Raw genomic sequence first — 24,502 nt, 5'->3', positions numbered from 1 at the left:
AGTATCTAATGCATCCATCCTAACTGCTATCACCACGTAAGTATAGACCTGTCGCGGGTGCATACCAGAGACTATCGCCATGTGTATTGGTATCTGACAGAAAACTACTTACTATGTACATTAGTAGCAGGGACTTATATATTCAGTATGTACAAGCCTGGTGGTGTCAATACACTAATGGAAGGCACTTTCTGTGATCGCCGCTTTAATACACTACTTCAAGTAGGTAAGCTTTGCCAGATTGACCTTAGATCTTGATCAACTTCATCCCCCGCCCGTTCTTCCGCGGTCCTCTAAGCTTTTTCTGTAACAAGTAGGGCCGCGATTCGGCAGGGACCCGGTAATTTTGATGACCCTAATTCGACTTTGACCCATGCCCATTATACGCCACCTACCCTGGGAAGTAAAGCGTGCTTACATTACAGTAGTGACATTCTACTGCTCGCTATTACTTATGCTGTCATATTTTTCATTTCCAGATCTCTCCTTGCTATTTCACAAGCCCAGGTTCCTCTCCGCTGATGAGAAACCGATCGAAATGAAGCGATAAGGTGCGCTCGTCACTATCAGGCTTCGCCATGGCCAATTCAGACTACGACTGGAGTCTGCTGGACCAGATTCCCGCCTTACCTCCGCCTCCCGGTGTCAAGTCAGATTTCAATCATCCAGAAACGCGAGAGGAGCTGGCGAGAATCGTGGTTGGCCTCACGTATGGTTTAATGCTTATATTTCTAGCACTTCGGATATACGCCCGAGTCAAATTCACTAATTCACTGGGAATCGATGATTGTGAGTTCTTCTTGAATGTTGCGTGCAATAGCAATGAGAAAGGCGCTAATGTTTATGTGAAAAGACCTTTCTCTCGCCGCAGGGGTTAGTTTGCCATGCAATGTTTGGGAGAGATAACGTCTGATAAGAGATCTAGGCTAGCATTACGGCTTTCACGGGGCTCTCTCTTTCATGTAAGTTGGAAGAACTATGACTGCATCGTCCATATGTTCATCGGTTTTCATGCTAACGGCTTGCTAGTATTTGGAAATCCTCTGGGTCCACACCAGTGGAATGTCCCTCTCAGCCACTTCAATGAGAGCTTTTTGGGGGTAGGTAGCGTCTCATATCACCGGTCTAGTCCTCGATTTCACGCCGACTACAAATTCGACAGTTCATGATGAGCTAACACGTTGTGTAGCGGACGCTTAGCTCCATAGTTATGTTTTCGGTCAGCTCTCTATTCGTCAAAACGGCGCTTCTGAGCTTATATCTACGCGTATTCGCTCCTAGCCCAACTGCGCGAGTGATGATCTGGCTAGGAATTGTGACCATCGTGGTGTTCTATACTATTTCTGTCATTCTCAATATTCGGTTCTGTACGCCACTTTCAATGACGACTCCTGTCCCGGACGAAGAGGAATGGGCTAAGAAACTGGAGGCAAGCAACTGTTCTCAGCCAGTCTACAACCTCAACGCCGCAGTGGGCCTGTTCGGCGTTGTGTCCGATATTTACGTGCTCGTTATACCAATTAGCATGGTTTATGGACTGCGAATGCCTCGCAACCGGAAACTTGGCATTCTGGGGATATTTCTCACTGGGCTCTTGTAAGGATGCTTACATTGAGTGTCAAATTCCAGACTGACATGTTTTTAGGGCCGTCGCACTCTCGATAACAAGTTCCGCATTTCGCGTTCTTCAGTTGAAATCATACGATTTTACATGGGATTCTATCCCTAGCTACACTCTACGGTATGCCCATGTCTTTGGTCCTTTGCTCTTGTTTGCTCGCTAAATGTATTCACGATAGCGCTGCCGAACTCAATGTTGGTCTCATATGCAGTTGTATGCCCGTGGTTTTCGTTGTTTTGAAGAGAATCTTGCAACCTGGGTCCCGCCCGTCGAAAAGGGTCCCCACGCCACGTACTCGTACGCCTAGTCATGCGTATATATCCGATCTTGAAAGAGGCGACGATATCGCTGATATCGCGGAATATCAGTTCCCAAGTGCCCCGGCTCCAATTGCGACCATCAGTCTAAAGTCTTTTACTCAGCAATCATATCGTCTCCCTACAACTAGAGGCCGCCGATCGACATATTCTGAAATTAGGTCGACGAATTCGGATGACTCGAATAATTCAAGAGACTCAGGATGAAGCGACAGTCTACCTAGTACGGTGATGCAAAACTCAGTGAAATAGGTTCCGCATCGCTTTCGGGAAAGAAGAAAGCATCAATGAAAAACTTCTCGAGCCGTCAAATCCTCCTGGGCAGTGGTACATTGGCACAACTGTATCTATCCTCCAGATGAGAACCTACAGTTTCCAGAGATCAACTGGGCCTCAAACTGTTCATTGATAGGTACCCAATGGGGTACACCAGCCTTGTACGCAGATAGAGGCTCTAATCGCCCCGGTTGAGAACTCATATCCTACGTAGCTGGAACAGAGTTGTTGTGGGACTACTGTCCCACCATCTGTGCGAATTGCGGGCTTCGCGGGGTGACCAGGGCTGGCCAGGGCATTGCGTGACTGGGAATCCCAGCCCGGGGAAATAACCTGCCAAACCACCAGGCCCCTGCGAATGGGCCGAGATACCTGATGTATCGAAAGATATTTGTTCGCCAACGGGTATACAAGGCAACAACGTCGTTATCCTTGTCGAACAAGCGATAACTGGCGTGCAAAGAGTGAGCTTACACATATTCGTCTGGCACCCATACGCGACGTGTAAATGTAGGACAAGCAATAGATAGTGCTTCTTAGCTGGGTGGTACGAACCACTCACGGGCTATGAGATATAGAGAACAGGATAGGAGAGCGGGAAAAGACGAATGAGCTACGAATGAATGAATAATAGATGATACTCAATACTCATCTTCAAGTGAACGTAGGATTTGTGAATGCTTCTTTCTCTCTGGCGAAAAACGCCTGGGTAATATGGGCCGCGCTTCATGTTGGCTTGGCGCGGATGATCACCGGGGATACTGAATCCTCGATAGCTTGGTTCCACAGACATCATCAACGCCTCCGAGATAGCATACATACCTACTTAGGTGTACAAACTTCGAGGAACCATATCTGCAGTGTCCAAGTTTCACTCTTATGAACTGTTACTATAAGATACGGAAGGGAATGAATCAGATACTCTCACAATCCTATCAGCCCACCTCCTACTAGGTACTTACCTATGTAATTTAAGTTTTGGTGAACATCCATCGACTTGACCACCCATAACGAATAGACAAACACCCTCTCACATTACCTGCTCATCAATCAAAACAAGCATACAAATAAAATAAAAAACTCAAGCAAATCCAAAATGTCACTAGCACCCGCAGATCTCCCCAAAGAACCCAAATGTGTCCCTCCAATCCCCGTCCCGACCTACGGCGCAGGCGGCGTCTTCACCGTAGCCTGCGCGGCAGAGCTCGCAGCGCCAGCCCTCCAGTGTCTAGAGAAAGTCCTCGATCTCCCACACTACGGGTCGTGGAACACATTCATCCCTCGCGCCGAGGTCCTGACGTCCGGGCCAGACGATAATGCCTCGGCGCCGCTACCGCCGGAGGTGCAGGCCCTAGCCGCGCGGCCGGGCTTCGTGTCGCCCGGTGCTCGGATTAGATTCGACGCTGTGATGAGCGGGTCTTGGACGCGGTCCGTCGAGCTCGATGTCTCGTTTCTCGAGGCCTTTGATCCCGCAGACGGGGGTGGGAAGGCGTATCGCGTTGCGTGGAAGGGCACGTCCTTCCCGACCTTCTTGCTGCGCTCGGAGCGCGTGCAGGAGTTCGTGGAATATGTCGCTGAGGACGGCAGCGTGAGGACCAAGTATGCTAATTGGGAGACGTTTGGTGGGTTGCTCGGGTATGTGCTGCCTAGGGAGCAGATTGTCGCTGGGTTTGAGAAGTGGACGGTGGGGTTGAAGAAGGCTGTTGAGGAGGAGGTTGCTAAGTGACCTTGGGAGTGTGATGGTGAGAAGGGGAATTGGAGTCAAGCATATCATTTTCAGGCGATGGGTTTTGTTTTCGTTACGGCCTTCTACCGTGGCTGTCTAATATGGTAATTTATTGTGTTGGTAGACGATTTGCAGGAGCAAATGGTTGTCCTTTGACACACAACATGGGAATCAAAGGCGATTTCGAAGGCATCCGAATTGAACAGGTGGATTACAAGGAATACTACAATACCGAAAGGGAAAGCATGGGCCTGGGACGACTTAGAAGCTCAATATTTACGCTTACGGAGAGGAGAGCCTGACTATGATAATGTGACAACATTGCCCATGCACGAGGTGTTAGTGTTGTAATCGCCTTCAAATATTGCCGCGGCAAGGCAGAGGTAACAAACAATATGGGCCATAAGTCACTATTCACACGAGGAAGCGACTGAAAGACAATCAATACGAATGAACATGTGTCATTGATTCGTGATTTATACAAAAGTGTTTCGCCCTTGGAACAGGATACAAGGTGGACGGAAGAGCCAAACAACATATCATACATGAGAGGAGTAATGAACGTGGGTGCGATATACCCCCCGTGTTCGCTTCAAGGTGGAAGATCGCGAAGTCGTTGGAAGGCAATGTCCAAATTGCCTCATTGCAGTCCATCTGCCATGTCCCGTATCCGATATCGTTTTCCGTTCCCCATATGAAAAGACGATCCCAACGCCTTGCTGTGAAGTTCATAAAAAGTGACCGTATACTACAATGAGATATGATAGGCCCCGTGTCAGGGGAAGAGTTACTGGTCGAATGCGACCTTTCCCTCTCGGCGCCTCAACTCTCTCAGCACAGAAACAACCCCGTTGTTTCGTAGGCGTTCGAGGACCATTCCCATACCGTCTCGAGACTTGGAGATCTGATCCTCGGTTTTGTTGGATGCAATCGACTCAATGCTTCGCTGGATGCGACTGGCGCCCCAACCCGAGATCCAAGTGCCAAGACGACGTGGCCCAGGCTCATCCGAAGTCTCTACCGAGTCTACAGGGGCTCGGTCTTGCTTCTTATTACCGAGCGTCGACCGATAAGAAAGGGTAGTTGTGACATAAGTGTTCGGAGAGAGAGGCCGAGGAATAGTAAGCGCAGTAGTATTGATAGGAGCCGAGCCAGGAGCGTCTGGAGGCGAGGTCGAATAGTGCTGTTCCTCGACGACGCTCAACACACCGGTAAAGTTCAGGTTCCGACTCTCTGTCTTCATCCAGCCCTCCTTCATGTCCACCACACTGGTCTCGAGAACATAGCTTGACTTGTCTCCTCCACCACCAGTGACGCTAGTCGGCAATAGCTTGACGACAGCGGATGGCATGCGCGACTTCTTCAGGTGAATGCGTGTGGTGTGGAGGCGACCAGTGGTGGGGTCGACGTGGGATGAGATGGTGTCGGTCGAGAGAACATGGCTAGAGAAGGGGTTCAATTGCGGAGAGTAGTAGCGGAGAAAGAAGGCGAGGGTGACAGTCGGGAAGGGGTGAGAGTAGGTATGGTTGGTTGTGCGCGTGAGAACCATGATTACAGAAATACAATATGCCGACGGCGCTGAACTGAGTTGAGTTCAGTCCAGGTGAGCATTTATTCAAGTTGGATTCGATGGACGAGTTGGCCCAGCCCAGCAAACAGAATCGTGGGGAGTTGGGTCAAGATGCTCGGTTGGGCCGAATTGGATTGTATGGAATTGGGTCGAGTGGTATTGGGTCTGTTGGAGTTGGAGAAGAATAGGCTGACTATCTGCTTCTCTGTCTGTCGCCGGCTCGGTCGGTCGGTTGGTTTCTGGCTGGCTCGGGGTTCTAAAGGTCAAAGATGGTGGTGTAAGTAGGGTTTGATAATTATGTTGTTTCAGGTGAGGATTTTGAGGAGATCACCACTCCGGAGCGCGGGAGTTGGATGGGCGACAAGACGGCGGCTCGAGTGGCGCGGTGGTCTGATGGTGGTGGTTGACAAGATCAAGATGCATCGCCGGCAGTGGAACGAACATACGACCTTGGATGAATTTGATTGACAGAAGAGCATGGAGAACATTGGACTGGGAATCGTCGCCCTACCCGCTTCCGATTGGCCGCTGCATCATGACGGAATCCACTTCGCCACGGCAGCCCTAGAGCGACCGCCTAGACAGCCTACAGTAGTTGTTCTACAGTGGCTTACCGAGGCGGTGAAAGAAAAAAGTGAGGGACTCTGCACTGAACACAGAGCTGTTGAGTCTCTCACTTTTTTCTTGCACCGCCTCGCTTACTTTATCAATTAATATGCCTACCTACTCTATAAGGTACTTAGCAGATACCTAGGTTAGGACCTATATAGGTGGGGTGAGCAGCTATTGTAGGCTTCTACAAATCCTGTTCTAGGCAGCTCGGGCTTTTGCGGGGAAAGCTTGAGCATGTCTTGGCATCTATTAATGTGTGCCAGTGGCGACTGGAAATTAGGTTAGTTACAACGTCTACGAAGAACTATACTTATATAAATGATATATATACCAGCAGGTTAACTTTTAGAATAGGTTGAGTAGAGTTTATTTTACTAATGCCGAATCTTTATTCCACCTGATATCTGCTTACGAAACCTACCTATGATGAAACTATCCACCTATGGCTTCGTAGAACAACACCACGAACATGATCGTGAAGAAGAGAGATGGCGATAGCAAGGCTAACTAGGTGTACCGTGTTTGTATACATCTTCAACAGCCAGAGACAGTATCTTCAGTCCGTCAATACATGTGATTCGAATACTTCTAGTACATTATCAGACAGCAGATGATTGAGTCAGCTATATCGTCAAATACTAAGGCTTGCAGGCATTCTGGAGTCCAATGAGCATCATGACGTATTCGAATTGCTATATAGACCATTTAAATGAAGGTGAATAGATAGCTAGCTCTTTTTCACTTTCTGCTCAACTTTGCTAAGAGCCTTCGTAGCACCTTATGTACCCTTCTCCCTTGTATATTACTCTGGATTATCAAGGTAGCCCTCATTGACATTTGTATTGATGATCATGTGATGGAAATACCATAATGAATGGTCTTACGGAATTTATCACCATGTCGTACGTAGTCACCTCGGTAAACATGTGCGCGCTTGCTTTGAGCCTGTATATGTGCCCCTACTCTAGCTCAGCAGGTGTACGGAGGTTGGGGTCCAAAATATCCATCACCGTTAGTATTGACTTACAGTGCCAAGCCTGATGAAAATCTGCGACCACAACCTACGTACTCCCAGAGGAGAATCGGCCTACGGTCCGTGCAAGGGCGAATATCCAAGAGCTAACTCTAGAAGGGGCTCATAATACCTCACACGACTTTGATGCAGAGCCTTAGAACGCTCCGATCTTTCGAATCACTGAATGTCTGACTATACATAGGCCGTACCGTCGCCCACACCAACTGTCAATTCTCTTCTACTGCACTTACTCCCCAGAATAGAATCACGACGCATCCCACAGCTTTTCCTCTCATATAATTTACTCTGGTATACATGAAATTATGGCACCGTATCTGAGACCACAACTCCTGCCTGATCAAGGTGCCCAGCCCTCTATCCAATCAGGCTCTGAAGATCTTGGTTCAAGTTACGACAGACAACACACTGAAACTCTCGATACGTACATGAAAATGAAGAAGAATGATGGCAGAATAGCTTTGCCTGCGGGCCGTGTCCCTGAAAATATCTCAGTGGCTCAATCTGCGCGGATTCACCCGGCTTAGGAGGTTAGAACTAGATGCCATCGTGGCTTCGTGTGTTACACGTGCAACCTCTGTGCTAAGCTGAATATGCAGTTCGCCTTGCACTTCGGCCGTACGAAGGACCTTTGCAGGCTGTTCATGATCTTTCAAGACATGCAGGAAATATTTAGCAATATTGGAAAGTGAGGTTATACAGACTTCGCTTCTTGAAACGGACGCCAGAGACCTAGGCGGTCTGGGCTGGCAGACCAATTGTATATAGAGTCAAGTCAAGCCACCAACAGCCCTAGTTGTTCATTATAATCTGAATTGCATAGATTCCAAGCCCAATAATCCTGCCCTTGTTATATCGTGCCAGCTTCTGCGTAGGTTGCCGCCTCCTAAATTCAAGCCTTCGCGCGGAATATAGCTCACCAAGTGCGTCCTCACTATCGCTTTGAGCCGGGACTCAGCTGCAAGCCAATCAGAACGATCAAAAACACGTATACTGTTAGCTGAGTCCGGGCTTTAGGCAAAAGCACAATTCTCGAGAGGACGTCAACATAGCATTTCTCAAACTTCCTGGTCTTTGGGACTAAGACGCCCGAATTGAACACTTGCGACCTTGGGATAGTGTTTGACATGCAGTATGGATGCTCGGACTTGGAGTTAATCTCTTTCTACGTCTGACAGTCAGATTTTGAATGGGAGCGTTGAGGGAAGCAGGGATGGTTTCATGTCACACAGCATACATGAAAGCTACAGATAGCCAGTTCAGCTTTTTTTTTTTTTTTTTTTTTTTTTTTTCGCTGTGAAGTGTATTATTCCATAAAACCCAAAATCATATATCAGGTGGCGGTTGATTATCATCGTCCCTTATGAGGTATGATTAATGATGACGCGATTGTCATTTTGGGGCTGGGGGACAGAAAGGAGTTATCAATACTGACACGGTAACATTTCAATAACCCGTGTATCACTATCACATTACCAGATTCTAATAATAATCCTGCCAATGGTCCCCCGCGGATTGTGTATAGCGCCCGCTCTCCCTTCGCTCGTTCTTGGCTTGAGTTTGGGTTGGTTACACATACACATTATTGGACAATGCTAACATTTATTCGTCCACCTTTTAAGAAGTTGTGCTCAAAGTTGGCCGTCGATTCCTTTCCAATGCCATCCCATCCTAGAGCGGGGTGTATGTACGGCATTTTGATTACAAATACCACCTTTCAACCTTCTGGTCGTGTTACGATCTCAAAGTATGGCTGGCAGATAACTCCTGTTGTTACGCGAGCCCTACTGCTAAAATCATATTCAGAAAATTTTCTTTGTCTGTTCCCTCCGACAAGTAGGAAGTACAAAATACGTCTGATTCTAGGTATGACCACAGCTGAGAGTAGAGAATCGACATGATAAAAAGCCAATGACAGTGTTGGGTGATGGAGTGATAGTGGTGAAGAGTGACAACCGCCTATCAAACTCGGAATGTGAATGGAAATGGGCCACCTAGGGTGGCCGGAACAGGCCGAACTTCCTTGTACCCTGCTCGGTAGATGAGAAGGTCCCAAGGTCTTGGCCCCCAGATAGCTCTGGCCGACCGATAATGGAGCCGATTGGACTGTGTATAAGTCATTAGAGGCTCATGTATCACGGGATAAACTTCGTCTCCTTTCAAGCTTTGGACAGGGTAGTAATCGGTATGCAGGTATGTTCTTATAAAGGATGAAGGATGATGTGTGGTATTTTCGCTGGCCGTTGGTGCATATGATGATACGGTAATACATTAGTCCCCTGCATTCTGCCATTGCGCCTAGTCTGAATCTAAAGGTGCTTCCAATTGAATTCCTCCTTGTTTACGTGCATTGGGATTCAATGGCACATCGAGGCATGGAGAGATAAGTGTCTATCAGGTGGGACACAAGGTATACACGCCGCAATCATCGCTCATAGATGCCTGCACGACCTCTAAATAGTCCATGTAGTATGATTCTGCATACTACTATCTCTATTGAAGGGGTAACATGGAAGGATCACATCACATCAAACATAACCCAGCTGAAAGCAAATCGATGCAAGGCATTTTGACGAGACTCTCCTAGTGAGGGCTTGTGAAACAGTCTATAGGGTCCAGTGGATTTATCACTACGTCTGGCCCCTCTTTCTTTTCCAAATCTATTCCCTGCTCTATACAATCCTTCGAATTTAGTTGTTGTGTTTCCGAGTTGCTGAATTCCGACCATGTCATTAGATCAGCTTCACGAGTTGCCTGAATGGCTTCAGGAAATCATCCTCAACGGGCCTGCGCTCGCACCACCACCAGGGGTCAAGTCAAATCTTGACCATCCGCCGAACTTGAACACCTTGGGGATAGCTGTCACTACCATATGTCTTTCCATATCGACGATTGTTTTCGCGCTAGCGGCATACGCGAAGCTGTATTGTATGAAGAAAGTCCACGTAGAAGATTGTAAGTCTGGTGAACCTTGAATCTTTTAGTCCTACTGCTAACGTACTCACGAAGTTCTTGTTCTTTCTAGTTATGTGAGATTCAATCCTTCTCAACTCTTGTACTGAAAGCTGGGGCTAATTCATTATAAAAATGCTAGGGGCTTATCGTCGGTGCTTCCGCTCTGCTATACCGGGCTCCATTTACTGTAGGGTACTTTGTGCACCAATGGAATGCCCGAGTCAAGGACTTGCCGCCGACATTATATGTAAGAAGACCCCAGCTTTTGACAATATTGAGATGACAATTCTTTTGACGGACTCATTAGCTCCTCCATGTTGGGTCTCTTCTATATTCGGTGTCGATCATGCTCCTCAAGGTTGCTATCCTTCTACAGTGGATACGGATATTCGTCCCCCGTGGCAGTAAGGGAACATTCTATGTAAGTAATGCCCGGACTTTGTCGCTCAGAATATAATATGTAGCATATCTGTGCTTCATCTATTATGTTGAAGAAGCGAAAGACCACTGACGTTAAATACAACCCTAGTGGACCTCTTACGTTTTGGTTCTCGCCAATATCCTGCTATACTCTTCTATAGTAATCTCTATATGCGTCGCCTGTACACCGTACTATAGGATATGGGACGAGACAGCAGTGGGAACGTGTCATGCGAATCGGGAAATCATCTACATTGCCGGTGCTATCGGCAATCTAGTCTCGGATGTCATCATCACGCTCCTCCCACAACGAGTCATATGGAAACTACAGGTTAAAACTCAGAAGAAGATTGGTATCGCCTTCATCTTCTTTGTTGGGCTGCTGTAGGTGACTCTCACGCTCTACCTATATAACTCTCATATTCTTCTTTCCATCTTGCATTGCCGCTGTACCTAACGCCGTCTTTACGTATAGTACCATCATCTCGGGCGGGTTTAAGGTAGATGCCTCCATTCATCTCTATCTCGACGACGACAAGACGTACCAGACATCCGCCGTGGCCGTGTGGGCTATTGCCGAACTAACATGCGTCCTTCTGGTCTATTGCGTACCTTCTATTCCAAAGATATTCAAGGACTCGAGAATTTCTATTAAGCTGCCTTCATCTTTTGTATCTTGGTTGAGATCGGGTTCGACGAAAACAGACTCAGGGGCTAGCTCTTCTCTGCCGAGCTTTGAAGGTAAACAGATAGCGCTTAGCGCGTCAAGACAGTCGAAACTCAGTGCTGGTGCGGCATAGAGACGGAACTGGTAGATGAGTTGTGCGACTGGCATCAAGAAACACGTGCGCCAACTGGGTTAACTGAACTGATAATAATCGTTGAGAAGGCAAGACAGACTGGTGATATGGCTACGATATTAACCACTACAGTATCGCTGATAAGGGCCTCAATGATTTTCAGGCAGAACGGCGATCAAGGCAAGCGGTGCGCTTATGATAAGAGATTGTTGGCTGATGGAAAGCTGGAAATGGCCCTGAACTTCCTTGAAAATGCCCATGCTATTGCGGCTGTGTTAGCTCTAATGTACTCCCATCATGCGGACTGAATACGCCCCGTTCATCTCCGGCGACCTTGACCCTTAATGACCCCCTACATGCTACTAATGGTCGTGACAATGTGTCTACTTGATGTATAAATAGTCTATCGATGCACGCTGACTGGTGGTCACTCTGTGATTGAAACTCTGAGCTTGGAGAGTAAGGTAGCGAACACAGTAAGCGGTTAAGTGACGATCTAAACAAATTGTTGCGCAATTGGTCACAACGAAATATAACCCACTCCTGCGTGATGCAAGAGTTGATCAAAGAAAGGCCCTATGATGATACAACAGTAACCTCCCAACTCATAGCCTGCGGGATATGGCCTATATAATAGGAACGATGCGTTCCCACATTCCAGATGACAACATATCGCTATTATCTGGAGCGGTTGAAAAGAGAATGCCCATGAGAATGCATCTCCATATCAAGACGTCCCGTATTGTGTCTCTCAACTTCTCAGTCTCAGTATCCTTCTCGGGTAGCGACTCCTTCCCCTCTGCCTTTGATGTAGTGGTATCTGCCTCGGGAGTATTTTCCACCTCTGCCAGAACTTGAGAGTGCGGAGATGAATCATCGAAATTGTGGTTACTCGCTTTTTGCAGATAGGCTTCGTTAGATAACCGGCTCCGATTACAAATTGCTTCGACTTTCCCTAAAGCTCGAAGAAACAGACTGATATCTGCAGCCTCAGTCATAAGACCAAATCCGGTCCGTCCTGAACGAACATGCGTCAAAAAACTCAAGGATGGGGCATGATTTCTAAATCTTGTTGTCATCTGACTGCACTTCGCCTTGTCATTAGTTGTCATCATGCGATAGGTTTTGCCCTTAAGTGAAATCTTCCCAGCACTAGCGTCCATGTCGTACTCCTCCAATTTCCCGAACTCGTTGAGTAGTCTACTAAGACACTTCAAAGTCTTAAAGTAGTCGCTGAAGATGTCACCACCAGTTCGATTCTTCTTCTCCCAGAACGGATTTTCCTTCCCTTTCGGGGCAACGGAGTCAAATACACCACGACCAATGCCCTCTTTTGTGTCTAAAAGAGCTAACGTGGTTCTATATAGAGAGTTCATCTCACACCTGACTATCACCTTATCAATCGGTCGCAGCCACTTGTCGATTTGGTTAATTTGTAACAGAACGATAATGCGAACATACTGCTGGGTCAATTTGGGTAATGAACTCATTATATTCTTGATGGAGTTCTTGTCATAGAGGAACTTAACACTCAATTCCAGAACGTAGCCGAACACGTAAACTCGTTTTGGATCTTTGAACAAGGTTTGATTAAGAGCAAATGGTAGAGATCGACTTGGCTCAGAATCTTCGCTATTGTCGCTGCTCTCATTGTCATTATTTTCACCATCATCAACGAATCCCGAGTCAAAGCCTTCGTTGTTTTCGCGATTCGTCTCGTCAAGAAACTCGAGAATGCGAGCAAGGTCATCGCGTTCGACTCGCGACACATCATCAGGGTTGTGCCATTCCTCAGCACCCGGTATCAAATTTGGTGCCGCGGTAGTTTGGCCCACCCAAGAATAAGCGTGCCTAGTCTCGATGCTTGACCAAAAGCTGCTGTGGAAAGCAAGTAATTTGAAAATGTGCGGATTTGGTAACACGAGAGTTGAAGGGAAGATTGCGGGAGGTTTTGTTGGTGTATCCACCGCAAAAAGCCACGCCAAGTGATACTTGTCTTCGTTGTTCTTCGATAGCTTGCTATGAACACATAGACCACTTCTGCAGTTGTGGGAGGATGCTTGAGGGGTCATGTAGAAGAACTTATTGAAAAGATTGCTCGAGTCATTCATGGCATTGAATTGACGGTCCCACGTTATCCAGCCCGTGAAAAGGAAACTGACCTCCAGATCCGCTCGAGCTTGTAACAGCGCTATCCTGAGCTGCCCCAAAGTGAGCGGGCGTCGACTGCCGTCATTGTGCTCGAACTTAACGAAAGCGCCGACTGTGCCCAATGTTTGATGGGCTCGGAATTCGAATTGAAATCTCTCACCGAGGACTGCGGGATACCCCGATCGCTTATCGGGTTCCCAAGAATGAGCGCCTGCTGCAGCAGCTGCAGCGACAATGAACCCTACTTCTCCGTGCGCAGGGACCGCCAGAAGATCATCAGGGAGATAATCCGCAATTATCTGACTCGCTGGCATGCCTTGTAACTCCGAATACTCTAAGCCTAGCTCGTCTAGGAAACCATGCCAGCCTGCTACCGCGGGGTTGTCTGTGGGTAGCATATGGCGTTTCTGGAAGGCGCCTCGGAATTGGCGAATTTCCAGAAAATCAGACGTCTTGAGGACTGGGGTTTGGGCAGTGGAGATTCGACATAAATCATGCCAATCCCATTTTTTAGTTGTATCGCATGACCATTCACCGATAGCCCTCCTGTTAGATCTGCGTGATCCTCGGCCGGTATATATAATCGCCTGGTACAGGGTGAAAGAGGCAAAAAGAGCAGCTATGATACCAACTGGTACTGTAAAACCAAAGGTAATTGGATCCCAGTCATACTCATCGAAGTGATCATCGATTGTCTGTAGTAATACTCGTAAGAGACAATCTGTGGAGTTTAAGTCTTCGGGACAGTCTGAGGCCTTTGCCATTGGTGCCCTCGTTGAATACCAATAGTGGGTTGTCCGGTATTAAGAGGCCAATAATGTTTAGGGTATGCCCGATGAGCTTGGTAGATAGCAACGGAAAATTCTTCTCTAAGCTCGCAGTTGTAAGCCGATAGAGCTATTTTCTATGAAAGACGAAAATGAAGGAGTTACTCTAAGCAGATGATAATGCCTTGGTTACTGCTTGTAAAAATAGTGCTGATCCTTCTCTAATACACAAATAGCCACCACAATGGTACACCCAAATTGTGTGATTATTGATATTGGCTAGAGAAATGTACAGGTTCAGGAAACCCCAGCCGAGGCACAAGTGCTTCAGCCTCCTTCTTTACCTGATTTGCTGACATACTGTAATTTGCAACCCCCCTGTTATCCTACATCAAAATGGTTATCAAGCAACAATACTTCCGGGGTGCCATCCTAGAATTGAGGAACTTCTTAATTTGGCTATTATTGATTGGCTTCTGAGCTGAGATACCTACGTCTAACGTAAGAATGTGGCATTTCGGTTAAGTGTGAGGATGATCCCCCACGAGTTGATTTGTGATGTATTCTCGCTTCTTTGACCTAATTCCTTCCTCAAGACCAGCCGGCTAGATAGTTTGAAGCAACTTTACCCTGATGGTTTCGTATAAGTCCTAGTTTTGGCCGTTGTAGACTTATGGGCGTAGGCTAGCATTCTAGATTCACCACATTTGATACAAGGCTTTTTTCAATTTCAATCAATAATTTACATCCAGTTATATATTCTATTGAGCTAATGGCAGTTACACCACCCATTATTCATTCGAAACCTTCAAATACCTCCGTGCGCACTGCGTAGCCTGTCATGTGTCACGGTCGCGACCCTGGGTCACTGTTACGATTCTAGGGCTATGGATTAAGAGACTCGCTGTATACAGCCCTGGTGTAGCCACGAAGGCTCCAGAGACCCTCATGTAACAACAAGTATCAATAAATACCTCATGGTTGCATTTCTCACATCATGGCTGAATTGTGGTCAGCATAAGCACACCAATTTATACCACCGACTATGATGCTTCGGCTTTGACAAGACCGTAGTAATCCACACAGTAATCCCTACCACTAAAGTGCTGTAGCAGCCGTACATCTGCGAGATTCAGCTGCTTCCGGGGTACCTTAGCGGTAAACGGCGAGCTTTGCTGTGATCCCAGCAAGCCGATCACATCAGCTTTAGCAGGGGGGCCAAAAAAGAAACGACCCTTTACACTATTATTCTCATAACCAAAACAACCCGCTATAAAATTGCCATATCTTTTTGGAAGGCTTAACCAACAGCGCACATTTATAAAGGAGTCTACCTAGGTAGTTGGCTATAAAAAGATTCGAGCTTCTTATCTGGCCTAATTGGTGCCCCCCCTCCACCCAACTTAATGTGAGAAAACCGCTCGAAGCGCAATCGTCCAGAATCATAAAGCCAACTCGAATACCTATAGTATACACTCCGGAAGAACTTTATTTATCCTTTCCGCGCCGGTCGGAAAGGAAGGTGGCGATGGTTCCCTCATCAAGTACCTACATACGCAGCTGATTGGCTGAAATCACTCGGGATATGAGTTTAAAATTTCGACAAGTAGCTAAGCTCCCTACCCTGTAACAGTCACACTTCTTAAACTTTAATTCACCTAAACGGCACGGCCGTTAAAAACAAATCAACGCTAGTTACACGTCTCTAGTGACTGCTTTTGCGTATGTGTTTTTCAGTCCTCTTTCTCTGTCTCTATTAAGATTAGCCACTGACGTACAGCTTAGCCACCCCCTTTGCCCTCCACTTCAATACACGCTAACCCTTCTTCAACTCCAAGCCCGAAAAGTTCCTAAGGCCACTGTACAACTGCTACCAGTGTGAAGAGGATATTGCACTGCGAAAAAGGTTACTGTTATTGGAGTGAATAAGGAATATCCCTGAAATGGTATCAGAGAGTCAATTTAGTATTATCAGTATTACGCATACTAACTACTACGCGATGTTCAATCACAGACTAAACAAAATCAGATGAACTTTGCTGACCCCGCACGAATTTTTTAAGTTGAGACCGAGAGGTACTTTGATTTCCTTCGTAGGTGCCTCAGACTCTCAAACCCCACTCACAATGAATGTTTTTAGCTCCTTAACTCTGCTAAGAAGTTGTCTAGGGATTCTTTTGAAGGTTGGTCGCTGAGGTAGGCAACTTCACGATACTTGTTCACTATCAAAACGTCAGGCCTCCGTGTTCCCTAGATAGCTGTTTATGATTAACATACCGTAGTCTTTCAGCGTGTTCCACTGCTCCATGATCTGGTTTAGCTGCAGCTGCGCCATCAACATCGGCGGAATTGTCGCTCCCGAGTCAGTGAACAACCCATTCAATGCCAAGAGATCTGCGCCCATCACCTCCCAGGCACCTTGGAGTTTTTCGAGTGTCTCGATAGCAGGGCCAAAGAGACCAGAGAGGCTATCGACTTGTATCTATTAAGAAGAGCCATGTCAATACCCCATCAAGTTGTTAATTGTACAAGTAATGCCTTCACTTACGGTAATAGACGTGATATCAGCCTGTAGCCTCAAGGCGGCTTCCAACTTGGCTTTGGTTTGCTCGATTGTGCTCTTCAAGGATGAGATTGCGGCTTCCAGTTCCTTGATTTCCGCGTAGTTTTTCCAGATAATGGGAGTCGCGATCGTACCAAAAAAGGGGCTATGATAGAGTTTTAGCTAGGGCTTTGAGACGGCTAACTCCACTCACATCCAGCTGTAGGCGCCCGTGTCTTCAACAGCGAGGCGATCTGCATCATACAACCTTCAGGGTTAGTAAACTCTACTAATGGCATTGCTAAGGGTCAACATTACCTGCGTCTACTTCCTTCTGGTACTCGTCTACCTTTGCCAGGGCATCGTTAAGCTGTTTGCGCAGCTCTGCAACCTCACCTTCCTCGCCTTCCAAGATACTCGTCAACTGGTCATCGCTGGCATGAACGTTGTTCTGACTGATTCTAGTAGCTTCTTCAAAGTCTTTCAAAGCCTGCTTACTCTGGCTGGCCATAACCTGCAGTGTCTGAGTCTTGTCATACATCTGCTTGGTGATTTGCTGGATTGACAACTGATACTGAAGCAACATATTCTCGTCGGGGTCTGGCTTTTGAAGCTCATCGTTGTACGCTCCAACCCACTTCAACATGTTGGCATAGTACGAGCTATTCTGCGTTCCGCCAGCAAGAGCAGAGAAATCGTAGATCTTATTCGCAAGGTCAACAATACCTGGCCAAGTTACATCCAAGAACTGGGTGGTATCGGACTTGATCTATTTTGAAGGTGTTATTCAGGAACCCTTTAAGCAATACCATGGCCCTTAGAATACATACTGTTGAATACTTGCCGAGCAGTGTATCCACAGCGCTCCAGACCGAGTCACTCAGTTGGCTCGCGTCGGAAATGCCAATGCTAGCCTTGTAATCGTCACGAGTAGTCGCGAGCAGTCTACCGGTCCACGCATAACGGTTGAGTGCACTCATGTCGGTTGAAGACAAGATGAAGACCTGATCATCTCCAACTCTTGTCTTTTGCTGAATATACATACCCTGAGGATACCAGACGACTGGGTCGTCAATGGGCTTAGTGGGATCGAATGTCGCCATGTTTTCGAAACTTGAATTGATATTCAGAGGGAGACAGTTAGAGTTAATCGTGCTATTGAGGTTCGGAAAGGTCGAATATTCAACCAAAACTGGATGGATGACAGCGAGCTTTTATGTCGAGACTGTTCGTTCTTGAGGTTCTGCCTAGGAGACTCCTCCACCTTCCCCCGACCTTGCTGACACCCAGCTCTCAATGAGACAATCAAACCACCATCATCGATCTGCCGGTCGGCCTCCTCTATGAAGGGATTCCTTATCTGAAGCTCTTTGGCCCCAGTACCTCTTCATCCCGCGCCGAGCGTCTATGTGCAGATCTAAGTGTCATTGACATCTCGAAAAAGCAACCCGTTCAGAAAAGTATTGAATACTGAGATGCATAAACAAGTCATCATCCATGCGTCACCTTTACACGCATTCACATGTACAGGGCTTGACTGGGAGCGATTCGACGCATCTCTCGGCAACAACTCGTATACGAACATCAGAATCGTGATGAAGTCGGAAGCGGGCCGGCATAGCCGTGAATCTTGGATGTGCAGACAAGCCGTGCTGATCTGTACTTCAACGTAACAGGCAACACACTGGTCAAGAAATGAGGCAATCGTGAGCATCTTTCTAGAGAGATTGCATAAGTAGGGTGGTGTCTTACTTAGCGTGCAAGGGTAGATGCTTCTGGTAGGACAAGGGACTTCTGTTGTGATGCTGGTTGAAGAACCATGACTATCAAAGAGGTTCGGAGATGTCTCTTCCCCAAGCTGCAGGTGTGGCCCAATCCGGTAGGAGTTGGCAACGCCACACCTATCGGCATTGAACCGGGGTGATGTATGCAATTTCATGATTGGCAGGCCACCCACCTTGACAGGTTAAATACAACGTCAATGACAGAGAACATACTTCGTAAAGGGGCCATCAAGCTCATTTCATACCAGACCATCTTGTTTGGCTTCAATCTAGAACCTCTTGGAGCCGCCCTAAGGACCACTAACAGACAAGCACATGCTGCATCGGGACCGAATCTAAAGCATTATGGTGTGTTATGCTTCATGCGAACGATCTGAAGGCATCAATAGGAACCGACAACTATGGCTCCAGGTTCTGATCACAGCTAGGGAGAGCTTTATTACCCAACCAATGGTTGAAGTATGTTCGCGCACGCTCATCATGATTCTGCAGGTCTCGCTTCAAACGTGAAGAGTCGAAGTAGGGGCATGTTGGTGATGTCAACAAAGAATAACTATAATAATTCTCTATTACGAAAATCTGAGAGTAACCTTAAGGGGTAAATAGAACAGAGGACGGCTCCAGGTGTGGGCGCAGCTTTCGTCTGACAAAGGTCTTGCTATATAATACGGGCATGAGCACTACCGCAGGCAGATGAATTATGATTCAATCATTAGGAAATCCAAATTAGAATATAACATGACAGAAATTTCTAGCCAGCCTCATTCGCCATCGGAATGGAAGGAGTACGCCGATTTGGACGCAGTGGCGAGCATCCCTTTGAGAGAAGCTCAGGCAGTAGACGATCAAACAGTAAGTTTCATCACAACTGGGGGAGATGGAATCTGCTCCTAGAGGTTATTTCTTACAGAACCACAGGGAATAGCAATCTTCCGAGGCGTGTACCTCGATGGTTCCAGTCTGCTTAAGACAACTGCGTCAAGAATCTATATCTACGCAGATGTTCTCGCTCTAACAGAGCTAGAGACTGTCCTCACTCCCCCAGCAAATGCTACCATACAAATAGTTGCGAGGGTTCTCACTGCAGACGGCCCAGTACACCTGAAATTTAACCAGTCATCGGGTTCCTGTGTTATTTCACTCTACGCCTCAATCGTAGACCAACCTATCAGCGTTTCTGCAGCTGGTTCTAACCTCACAACCCTAGAGCTTGGCTCGGGAACAGGAAACGTAGGGGTTGTGGCCGGCTTCACCTCAGGCTCCGTCATAATTGAGTACCAAAAGAGATACTTCATTGATACCCACGCGGACTTCCAGCTCCTTCTACAGACACAACTCCGAGTCGCGTTAGCGCTCTTCTGGAGGAATATTTCAATATCAGTCTCACTCTGTGCACACGTCGCAACTGTAACTGTTTTACCACAACAATATCCGCTAATCAACGCACAGGCGGTTGCTTTGGGTCAGCAGCTTTCTGCTCGGGCAATGACAGGCTCCGACGCAAGCTATGCGCCTGTATTGAAAATCTCCGAGTATCTAAACACTATGGATTCAGCCCTAGACGCATTATCCGCTTTTGAAGCGCAGTACAATCGGTTTCTAGACAAAGGACAGTCCTTGCAAGACCAGATGCTCGCTTGGGACACAATGCTCCAAAAGGCCATCGACGAGAAGAGCATGCGTGAGAATCTCCGTAATACGGCTAGGACCAAATATGACTCTGCGCGGGAAATTGCGTCTAACTGCTCGTTCCAGATGGTTATAGACAATGGAGAGGTCAATGATGCCAGGGTAGCCTTCGAAGTCGGCTTGGAGAAGTGGAAATTCGAACAGACGATGAAGGCTGTCTTCTCCATCCTTACTGCAATTATCGGTAAGCATCACAGTTTCTGTTGCACGCCCTCATAGGAAGTATACCATGACTAATCTAACCGAAGACTTTGCTGCTGGAATCGGTACCATTTGCCTAGGGGATCCCAATACTGGAGCAGGAGCTGCAGTCGAGGTTGCACAGGCTGTCAAGACAGTACAAGAAGCAGAGCAAATCGCCGGCCAAGTAAACAAGGTGCTGACATCTGGCACCCTGGAGAAGCTCGGGAGCTGTATGTCAGCTCTTGAGAAGCTATATCCACTGGTCGACGCCATTGTCAACGCTGTTCAGGGTACAGAGTCAGATCCAAATGCCACAATTCCTCCCACTAATAACATTTCCGGTTCCAGCCAGGGAGATGCTGACGCAGCTACCATTGTTGCACTCGCGGCTTGGGATAAATGGGTTCTGGAATCTGATCAGCAAATGGACGTCGCGGTCAGCTTGGGGATCGAAGGAGCCTCTGACTATCGCCTCGCCTTACGCAAAAATGCCATTGATGGTAAGCAACTGGCCCAGGCCCAGGCTGAAGCCGTCAAAGCTGGGCAGCAATACGTCCAAGCTCAGATGGAGGTTATACTGTGCCAACAAGACATTCAGAGCCTTCAGGACTTGCACGACAAATACCAGGGTGAAGCAGATATTTATGCTGAGGCCCAAGCCAAATTCTACGATCGCTTCATGGGTCTCCGAATCAGCCTTTCCATTGAGATGCAGAACATAGTTTGGGCGTATAAGTATTACACTCTCGAAGATAGCAGTGTTGTCTTGGATTCGCAGAAATCAGGCGCAGACTACAAACAAGATATCGCCACCATCAAGCTTGAAATGGAGAATGTAGAGTCTCAATACGCTAGTGATTTTCAGCGTGAGTAGATGCTATTCTATACATATAACACGGCCAAAGCTGATTCCGCTGAAAAACAGTGTTCACGTACGATATCCCGTCTGATCAGGTAGGGCTCTCAGTATTTTCCATCTCCTTTAGAAAGCTGACAAAATACACAGCTACCCTCAAACTATCACCAAGTTCTCATTAATGGCCTCAAAAGCCCCGATCATACAGCCAGTTTCACGCTAGCCCCAAAAGCTGAAGGGGACAACACCCCAAGTTTTGCAAGTCAATTCGTCGATGGTTCCCATTACCGCCTTGATGGCGTGGAGGCGACGTTGCGTGGCGCGAAGGCCGTGCCAGGGCAGGTGCAGAATGGAGTTGTCATCGTAGTCTTGCAGCTCTCAACCTCCGGCGTCTATTCCGATATCAACCAGGGAAAGGTATTGTCTTTCGCCAGCCTGCCCCAGTCCAAGCGCTTCTCCTATGATTTGAAGGAGTCGGGGGAAATTGGTGAGACACGTGATCATGCCATCTATGAGACTAGCCAACATGCGGAGCCCACGCCTTTCACGCAGTGGACGATCAAGTTATTGTATCCGGAGCGTGTTAATCTGGATAACCTTACAGCGGTCGACTTCGAGTGGACTGGCCATGTCCGCTTCGACCCAGCCCGTAAAGCCAAGGCGTAAATCCAGACAGCAGAATGGTCATGTCGACGTGCCGATTCTTCTATTTTCTTCTCTTTCTTTCTTTTTCCTCTCAAAATGCTAGGGTAACTTTTCGAGCGCATTTAAACACCCATGTCAAGTCTCCTTTGATGCTACGGATGACGTATCATGTAGTAAGGGTTCGTGGAAACGGCGGTATCAATATTGCAGGAGCATCGTGTTATTGTCGCACACGTCTTTTACCAGCTGGGACGCCTTCTCTGATTCTCCAATTTCTATCGAACCAATAGTTCAAGATTGTATGATCGACACTAGTATGGGATAGGCAAGCCGCGATGTTTTATCTCTTTTATTCGTTTTTGCCCCTCGTCCTGTTCGATAGCCTACCTAGCAGTATCTGATATATATGATTACACCCTTATAATTATACCGGCTCTGTGAGGATCTGCTGTTGGAGCACCATCAACATCAACAGGGGTGACCTAGTCAACACCATCATGTGATGAATCATACAGTACACATCAAGGATGGCGAGCGAGGATGGCTTGTCGGCCAAGAAACTCGGTTCCAAGGGTACCACCTCCTTGAAGTAGGAAATATGACTTGACATTACAGTCGGTCGCCCACCTTCACAAGTATCATGACCCTCTATCGTACTGGATCCTATTCTTATAAGAGAAGTCGAGAGGTTCTTGTAGAACTTCTGCTGCTTCTCAACATTAGGTCTGAACATACTTCTCATACCTGACATACTACAAATACAGACACTTACAGAATGTCATCCAACGGATTTCTTTCTCCTCGCGACTTACTGATTAACAACAAGTTCTGCTGCGATGGACCCAATTTCACGGAGCTCACCAACGCCCTTTGGGCTGCTCAGGACTTGCCTGCTAGTGAGATGATGATAAACTACAAGACAGGCTTGTCAGAGAATGGAATTCAAGCTGTAAGCTGTCTATACGGCTTAGATTGGCACACAATGGGCTGCTCTAGCGCTAACGAGAGAAAAGCTGTACAGCATCGTATGGCCTATTGTTGAGAGGTTTCAGGAGGTAGGTGGAATGCACCAATTCGACAACGAGAGGAACTTAAATTACAGCAACATAGATCCAACAATCGTCAGCAAACCTCCGAGTAAGCCTACTTAGCGCCCCCATCTAATGCTATTTATTATGTCAGACTGATGACAGAAACAGATCGGTTGTCAGAAGGTTAAGGATGTCTGTGATCGGGCTTTGTACATTGCCTCTACCGCTCAACCAGACTATGGTGAGATGATTTATACTATAATTCAGCTTTCTAACCGCTCGCTATGATCCTTACATCCTGTTCTTATCTTTCGACTAATCTAATTCGCGGAAGATGCTATTTTCGATGACCTTGAAAAGCTCTTCATGGATCCAGACAATGATAGTCTGCGACAACAGGTGGACAAAACAATTGGCGACCGCTTGACGGCCATAGATGCCTTGAAGGCTATCTCTGGAGACGCCACAAACCTCCTTCGAAGTTCTACTACGGAGATCATCGAGATTCAAAGCAAACTCACTGATCTGGGAAACGCCCTCGGAGGCTCCGACATACACGATAAGCTCGCTAGTCGGGATCCCACGGAAGAAGATGTGCAGAATGACCTTGCTGCCGTGTCCATCCTTCGAGTAAGTAAAAGGAGCCCCTATCCTTGGTTATCCACACGTGTTAATGACTAACACAAAGACCTCATTCAAGGACATCATCAAGGGTCAGAATATGCAAGACCAATCCGGGCCGTCGCTAAATAACCTTGAGATCCTCCTCGGTAAGACTCTACTAAGACCACTTGAAGGATGCTGCTCAACTTGCGAACAAATATAGGTGCAGTTAGTGCGATCACTGGTGATCTCGATGGCTTGCGCGATTCCATCAAGTCTAGCACACAGCCGGGGCCCGGACTGCTTCTCAACGTTGAGAAGGCGAAGGTTCTGGAGCTTTGGGCTACTCTACAGTCCGAGGGTAAGTAGAGTATGTTAACTTGTACTGTCAAAAGCTAACTAGGTCTTCTCTGTTAGTCCAAAAGTTCAAAGATCAGTACTCTGTTTGAAAGTGCGCAAAGTTTTGTGCGTGTCTCTCTTTCTCGGTATTTGGCATTCATAGCAGAGGTACTCTTATGTTCCAGAGGTATAACGTTCGTGCATACACCGCAACATTCATTCTGCGGATAGTTGCTACATATGGCTATTCTGAGTTCTCACTTGACATAGGGACTACTATTATCCCGTAAACCGTCTTAATAGCTATGTACTTATCAAACATCCCTTTGTAAAACCAATTTATGCCTCAGCAACAGTAGTTCTTATTCCTCACCGGTTCCAATGCGCTACGAGAGCTTACCTGGCGATGATGAAGAACGCAGCGGTCGAAAGCCTTGTTAAACAGTGAAACACGTCTTCATCGCTCGACTGATTAGATTCATCGATCTCTTTGAACAATAAATATGAGTGTTGTTACATTCTACTGATCTGCTTGGTAGATGAGAACGGAATATCACCTCGTAACTACTATGTATAGGGTCG

General features: G+C 47.1%; 8 protein-coding genes across 8 annotated transcripts; 5 read left to right on the top strand and 3 right to left on the bottom strand.

Annotated features, from left to right (window-relative positions):
• Nucleotides 1-480: 480 nt before the first annotated feature.
• F5B22DRAFT_506582 (uncharacterized protein) lies at nt 481-2,279 on the top strand. Its single transcript, XM_047972490.1, has 7 exons — nt 481-789; nt 854-873; nt 926-962; nt 1,030-1,100; nt 1,190-1,596; nt 1,646-1,741; nt 1,800-2,279. Exons 1-7 carry the CDS (start codon nt 579-581, stop codon nt 2,143-2,145), a joined length of 1,188 nt encoding a protein of 395 aa, XP_047833877.1. The 5' UTR covers nt 481-578; the 3' UTR covers nt 2,146-2,279.
• Nucleotides 2,280-3,020: 741 nt separating this feature from the next.
• On the top strand, nt 3,021-4,370 carry F5B22DRAFT_506568 (uncharacterized protein). Its single transcript, XM_047972489.1, has one exon. The coding sequence runs from the start codon at nt 3,311-3,313 to the stop codon at nt 3,938-3,940; it is 630 nt and encodes a 209-aa protein (XP_047833876.1). The 5' UTR covers nt 3,021-3,310; the 3' UTR covers nt 3,941-4,370.
• A 7-nt stretch (nt 4,371-4,377) lies between these two features.
• F5B22DRAFT_594354 (PRELI-like family protein) lies at nt 4,378-6,010 on the bottom strand. The gene has a single exon (XM_047974046.1). It carries the CDS (start codon nt 5,487-5,489, stop codon nt 4,728-4,730), a length of 762 nt encoding a protein of 253 aa, XP_047833875.1. The 5' UTR covers nt 5,490-6,010; the 3' UTR covers nt 4,378-4,727.
• Nucleotides 6,011-9,881: 3,871 nt separating this feature from the next.
• Nucleotides 9,882-11,478, top strand: F5B22DRAFT_661252 (uncharacterized protein; the record flags this gene model as incomplete). The annotated part of the gene is made up of 6 exons (XM_047980354.1): nt 9,882-10,110; nt 10,165-10,184; nt 10,250-10,357; nt 10,418-10,531; nt 10,640-10,914; nt 11,006-11,478. 6 exons carry the CDS (start codon nt 9,882-9,884, stop codon nt 11,328-11,330), a joined length of 1,071 nt encoding a protein of 356 aa, XP_047833874.1. The 3' UTR covers nt 11,331-11,478.
• A 320-nt stretch (nt 11,479-11,798) lies between these two features.
• Nucleotides 11,799-13,798, bottom strand: F5B22DRAFT_594349 (uncharacterized protein; the record flags this gene model as incomplete). The annotated part of the gene is made up of 1 exon (XM_047974045.1): nt 11,799-13,798. One exon carries the CDS (start codon nt 13,793-13,795, stop codon nt 11,957-11,959), a length of 1,839 nt encoding a protein of 612 aa, XP_047833873.1. The 3' UTR covers nt 11,799-11,956.
• Nucleotides 13,799-16,257: 2,459 nt separating this feature from the next.
• On the bottom strand, nt 16,258-18,050 carry F5B22DRAFT_506483 (uncharacterized protein). Its single transcript, XM_047972488.1, has 6 exons — nt 17,621-18,050; nt 17,109-17,559; nt 17,005-17,044; nt 16,797-16,956; nt 16,526-16,730; nt 16,258-16,470 (listed from the first exon to the last, which is right to left on the bottom strand). Exons 1-6 carry the CDS (start codon nt 17,891-17,893, stop codon nt 16,385-16,387), a joined length of 1,215 nt encoding a protein of 404 aa, XP_047833872.1. The 5' UTR covers nt 17,894-18,050; the 3' UTR covers nt 16,258-16,384.
• A 1,059-nt stretch (nt 18,051-19,109) lies between these two features.
• F5B22DRAFT_506471 (uncharacterized protein) lies at nt 19,110-22,434 on the top strand. The gene is made up of 5 exons (XM_047972487.1): nt 19,110-19,426; nt 19,493-20,447; nt 20,512-21,312; nt 21,372-21,400; nt 21,453-22,434. The coding sequence occupies exons 1-5, from the start codon at nt 19,268-19,270 to the stop codon at nt 21,966-21,968; spliced, it is 2,460 nt and encodes an 819-aa protein (XP_047833871.1). The 5' UTR covers nt 19,110-19,267; the 3' UTR covers nt 21,969-22,434.
• Nucleotides 22,435-22,722: 288 nt separating this feature from the next.
• On the top strand, nt 22,723-24,030 carry F5B22DRAFT_643438 (uncharacterized protein; the record flags this gene model as incomplete). Its single annotated transcript, XM_047978271.1, has 8 exons — nt 22,723-22,896; nt 22,961-23,002; nt 23,058-23,084; nt 23,147-23,219; nt 23,313-23,608; nt 23,667-23,748; nt 23,805-23,942; nt 23,999-24,030. 8 exons carry the CDS (start codon nt 22,723-22,725, stop codon nt 24,028-24,030), a joined length of 864 nt encoding a protein of 287 aa, XP_047833870.1.
• Nucleotides 24,031-24,502: the final 472 nt, after the last annotated feature.

Source organism: Xylaria bambusicola, assembly GCF_022495145.1.
Source record: "Xylaria bambusicola strain CBS 139988 unplaced genomic scaffold F5B22scaffold_7, whole genome shotgun sequence".
Classification (NCBI taxonomy): Eukaryota; Fungi; Ascomycota; class Sordariomycetes; order Xylariales; family Xylariaceae; genus Xylaria; species Xylaria bambusicola.
The sequence above is the reverse complement of the archived record's forward strand: the minus strand, read 5'-3'. Positions and strand labels throughout refer to the sequence as shown.

Coding starts and splice junctions, on each gene's coding strand:
- F5B22DRAFT_506483 (XM_047972488.1), bottom strand. CDS start 17,893: ATGGCGACATTCGATCCCACTAAGCCCATTGACGACCCAGTCGTCTGG. Junction 16,957..17,004: donor ACGGGCGCCTACAGCTGGAT/GTGAGTGGAGTT, acceptor ACTCTATCATAG/CCCCTTTTTTGGTACGATCG. Junction 16,731..16,796: donor CTGATATCACGTCTATTACC/GTAAGTGAAGGC, acceptor TCTTCTTAATAG/ATACAAGTCGATAGCCTCTC.
- F5B22DRAFT_594354 (XM_047974046.1), bottom strand. CDS start 5,489: ATGGTTCTCACGCGCACAACCAACCATACCTACTCTCACCCCTTCCCG.
- F5B22DRAFT_506582 (XM_047972490.1), top strand. CDS start 579: ATGGCCAATTCAGACTACGACTGGAGTCTGCTGGACCAGATTCCCGCC. Junction 790..853: donor TTCACTGGGAATCGATGATT/GTGAGTTCTTCT, acceptor TTATGTGAAAAG/ACCTTTCTCTCGCCGCAGGG. Junction 1,101..1,189: donor TCAATGAGAGCTTTTTGGGG/GTAGGTAGCGTC, acceptor CACGTTGTGTAG/CGGACGCTTAGCTCCATAGT.
- F5B22DRAFT_506471 (XM_047972487.1), top strand. CDS start 19,268: ATGAATTATGATTCAATCATTAGGAAATCCAAATTAGAATATAACATG. Junction 21,313..21,371: donor ATACGCTAGTGATTTTCAGC/GTGAGTAGATGC, acceptor GCTGAAAAACAG/TGTTCACGTACGATATCCCG. Junction 21,401..21,452: donor ACGATATCCCGTCTGATCAG/GTAGGGCTCTCA, acceptor CAAAATACACAG/CTACCCTCAAACTATCACCA.
- F5B22DRAFT_506568 (XM_047972489.1), top strand. CDS start 3,311: ATGTCACTAGCACCCGCAGATCTCCCCAAAGAACCCAAATGTGTCCCT.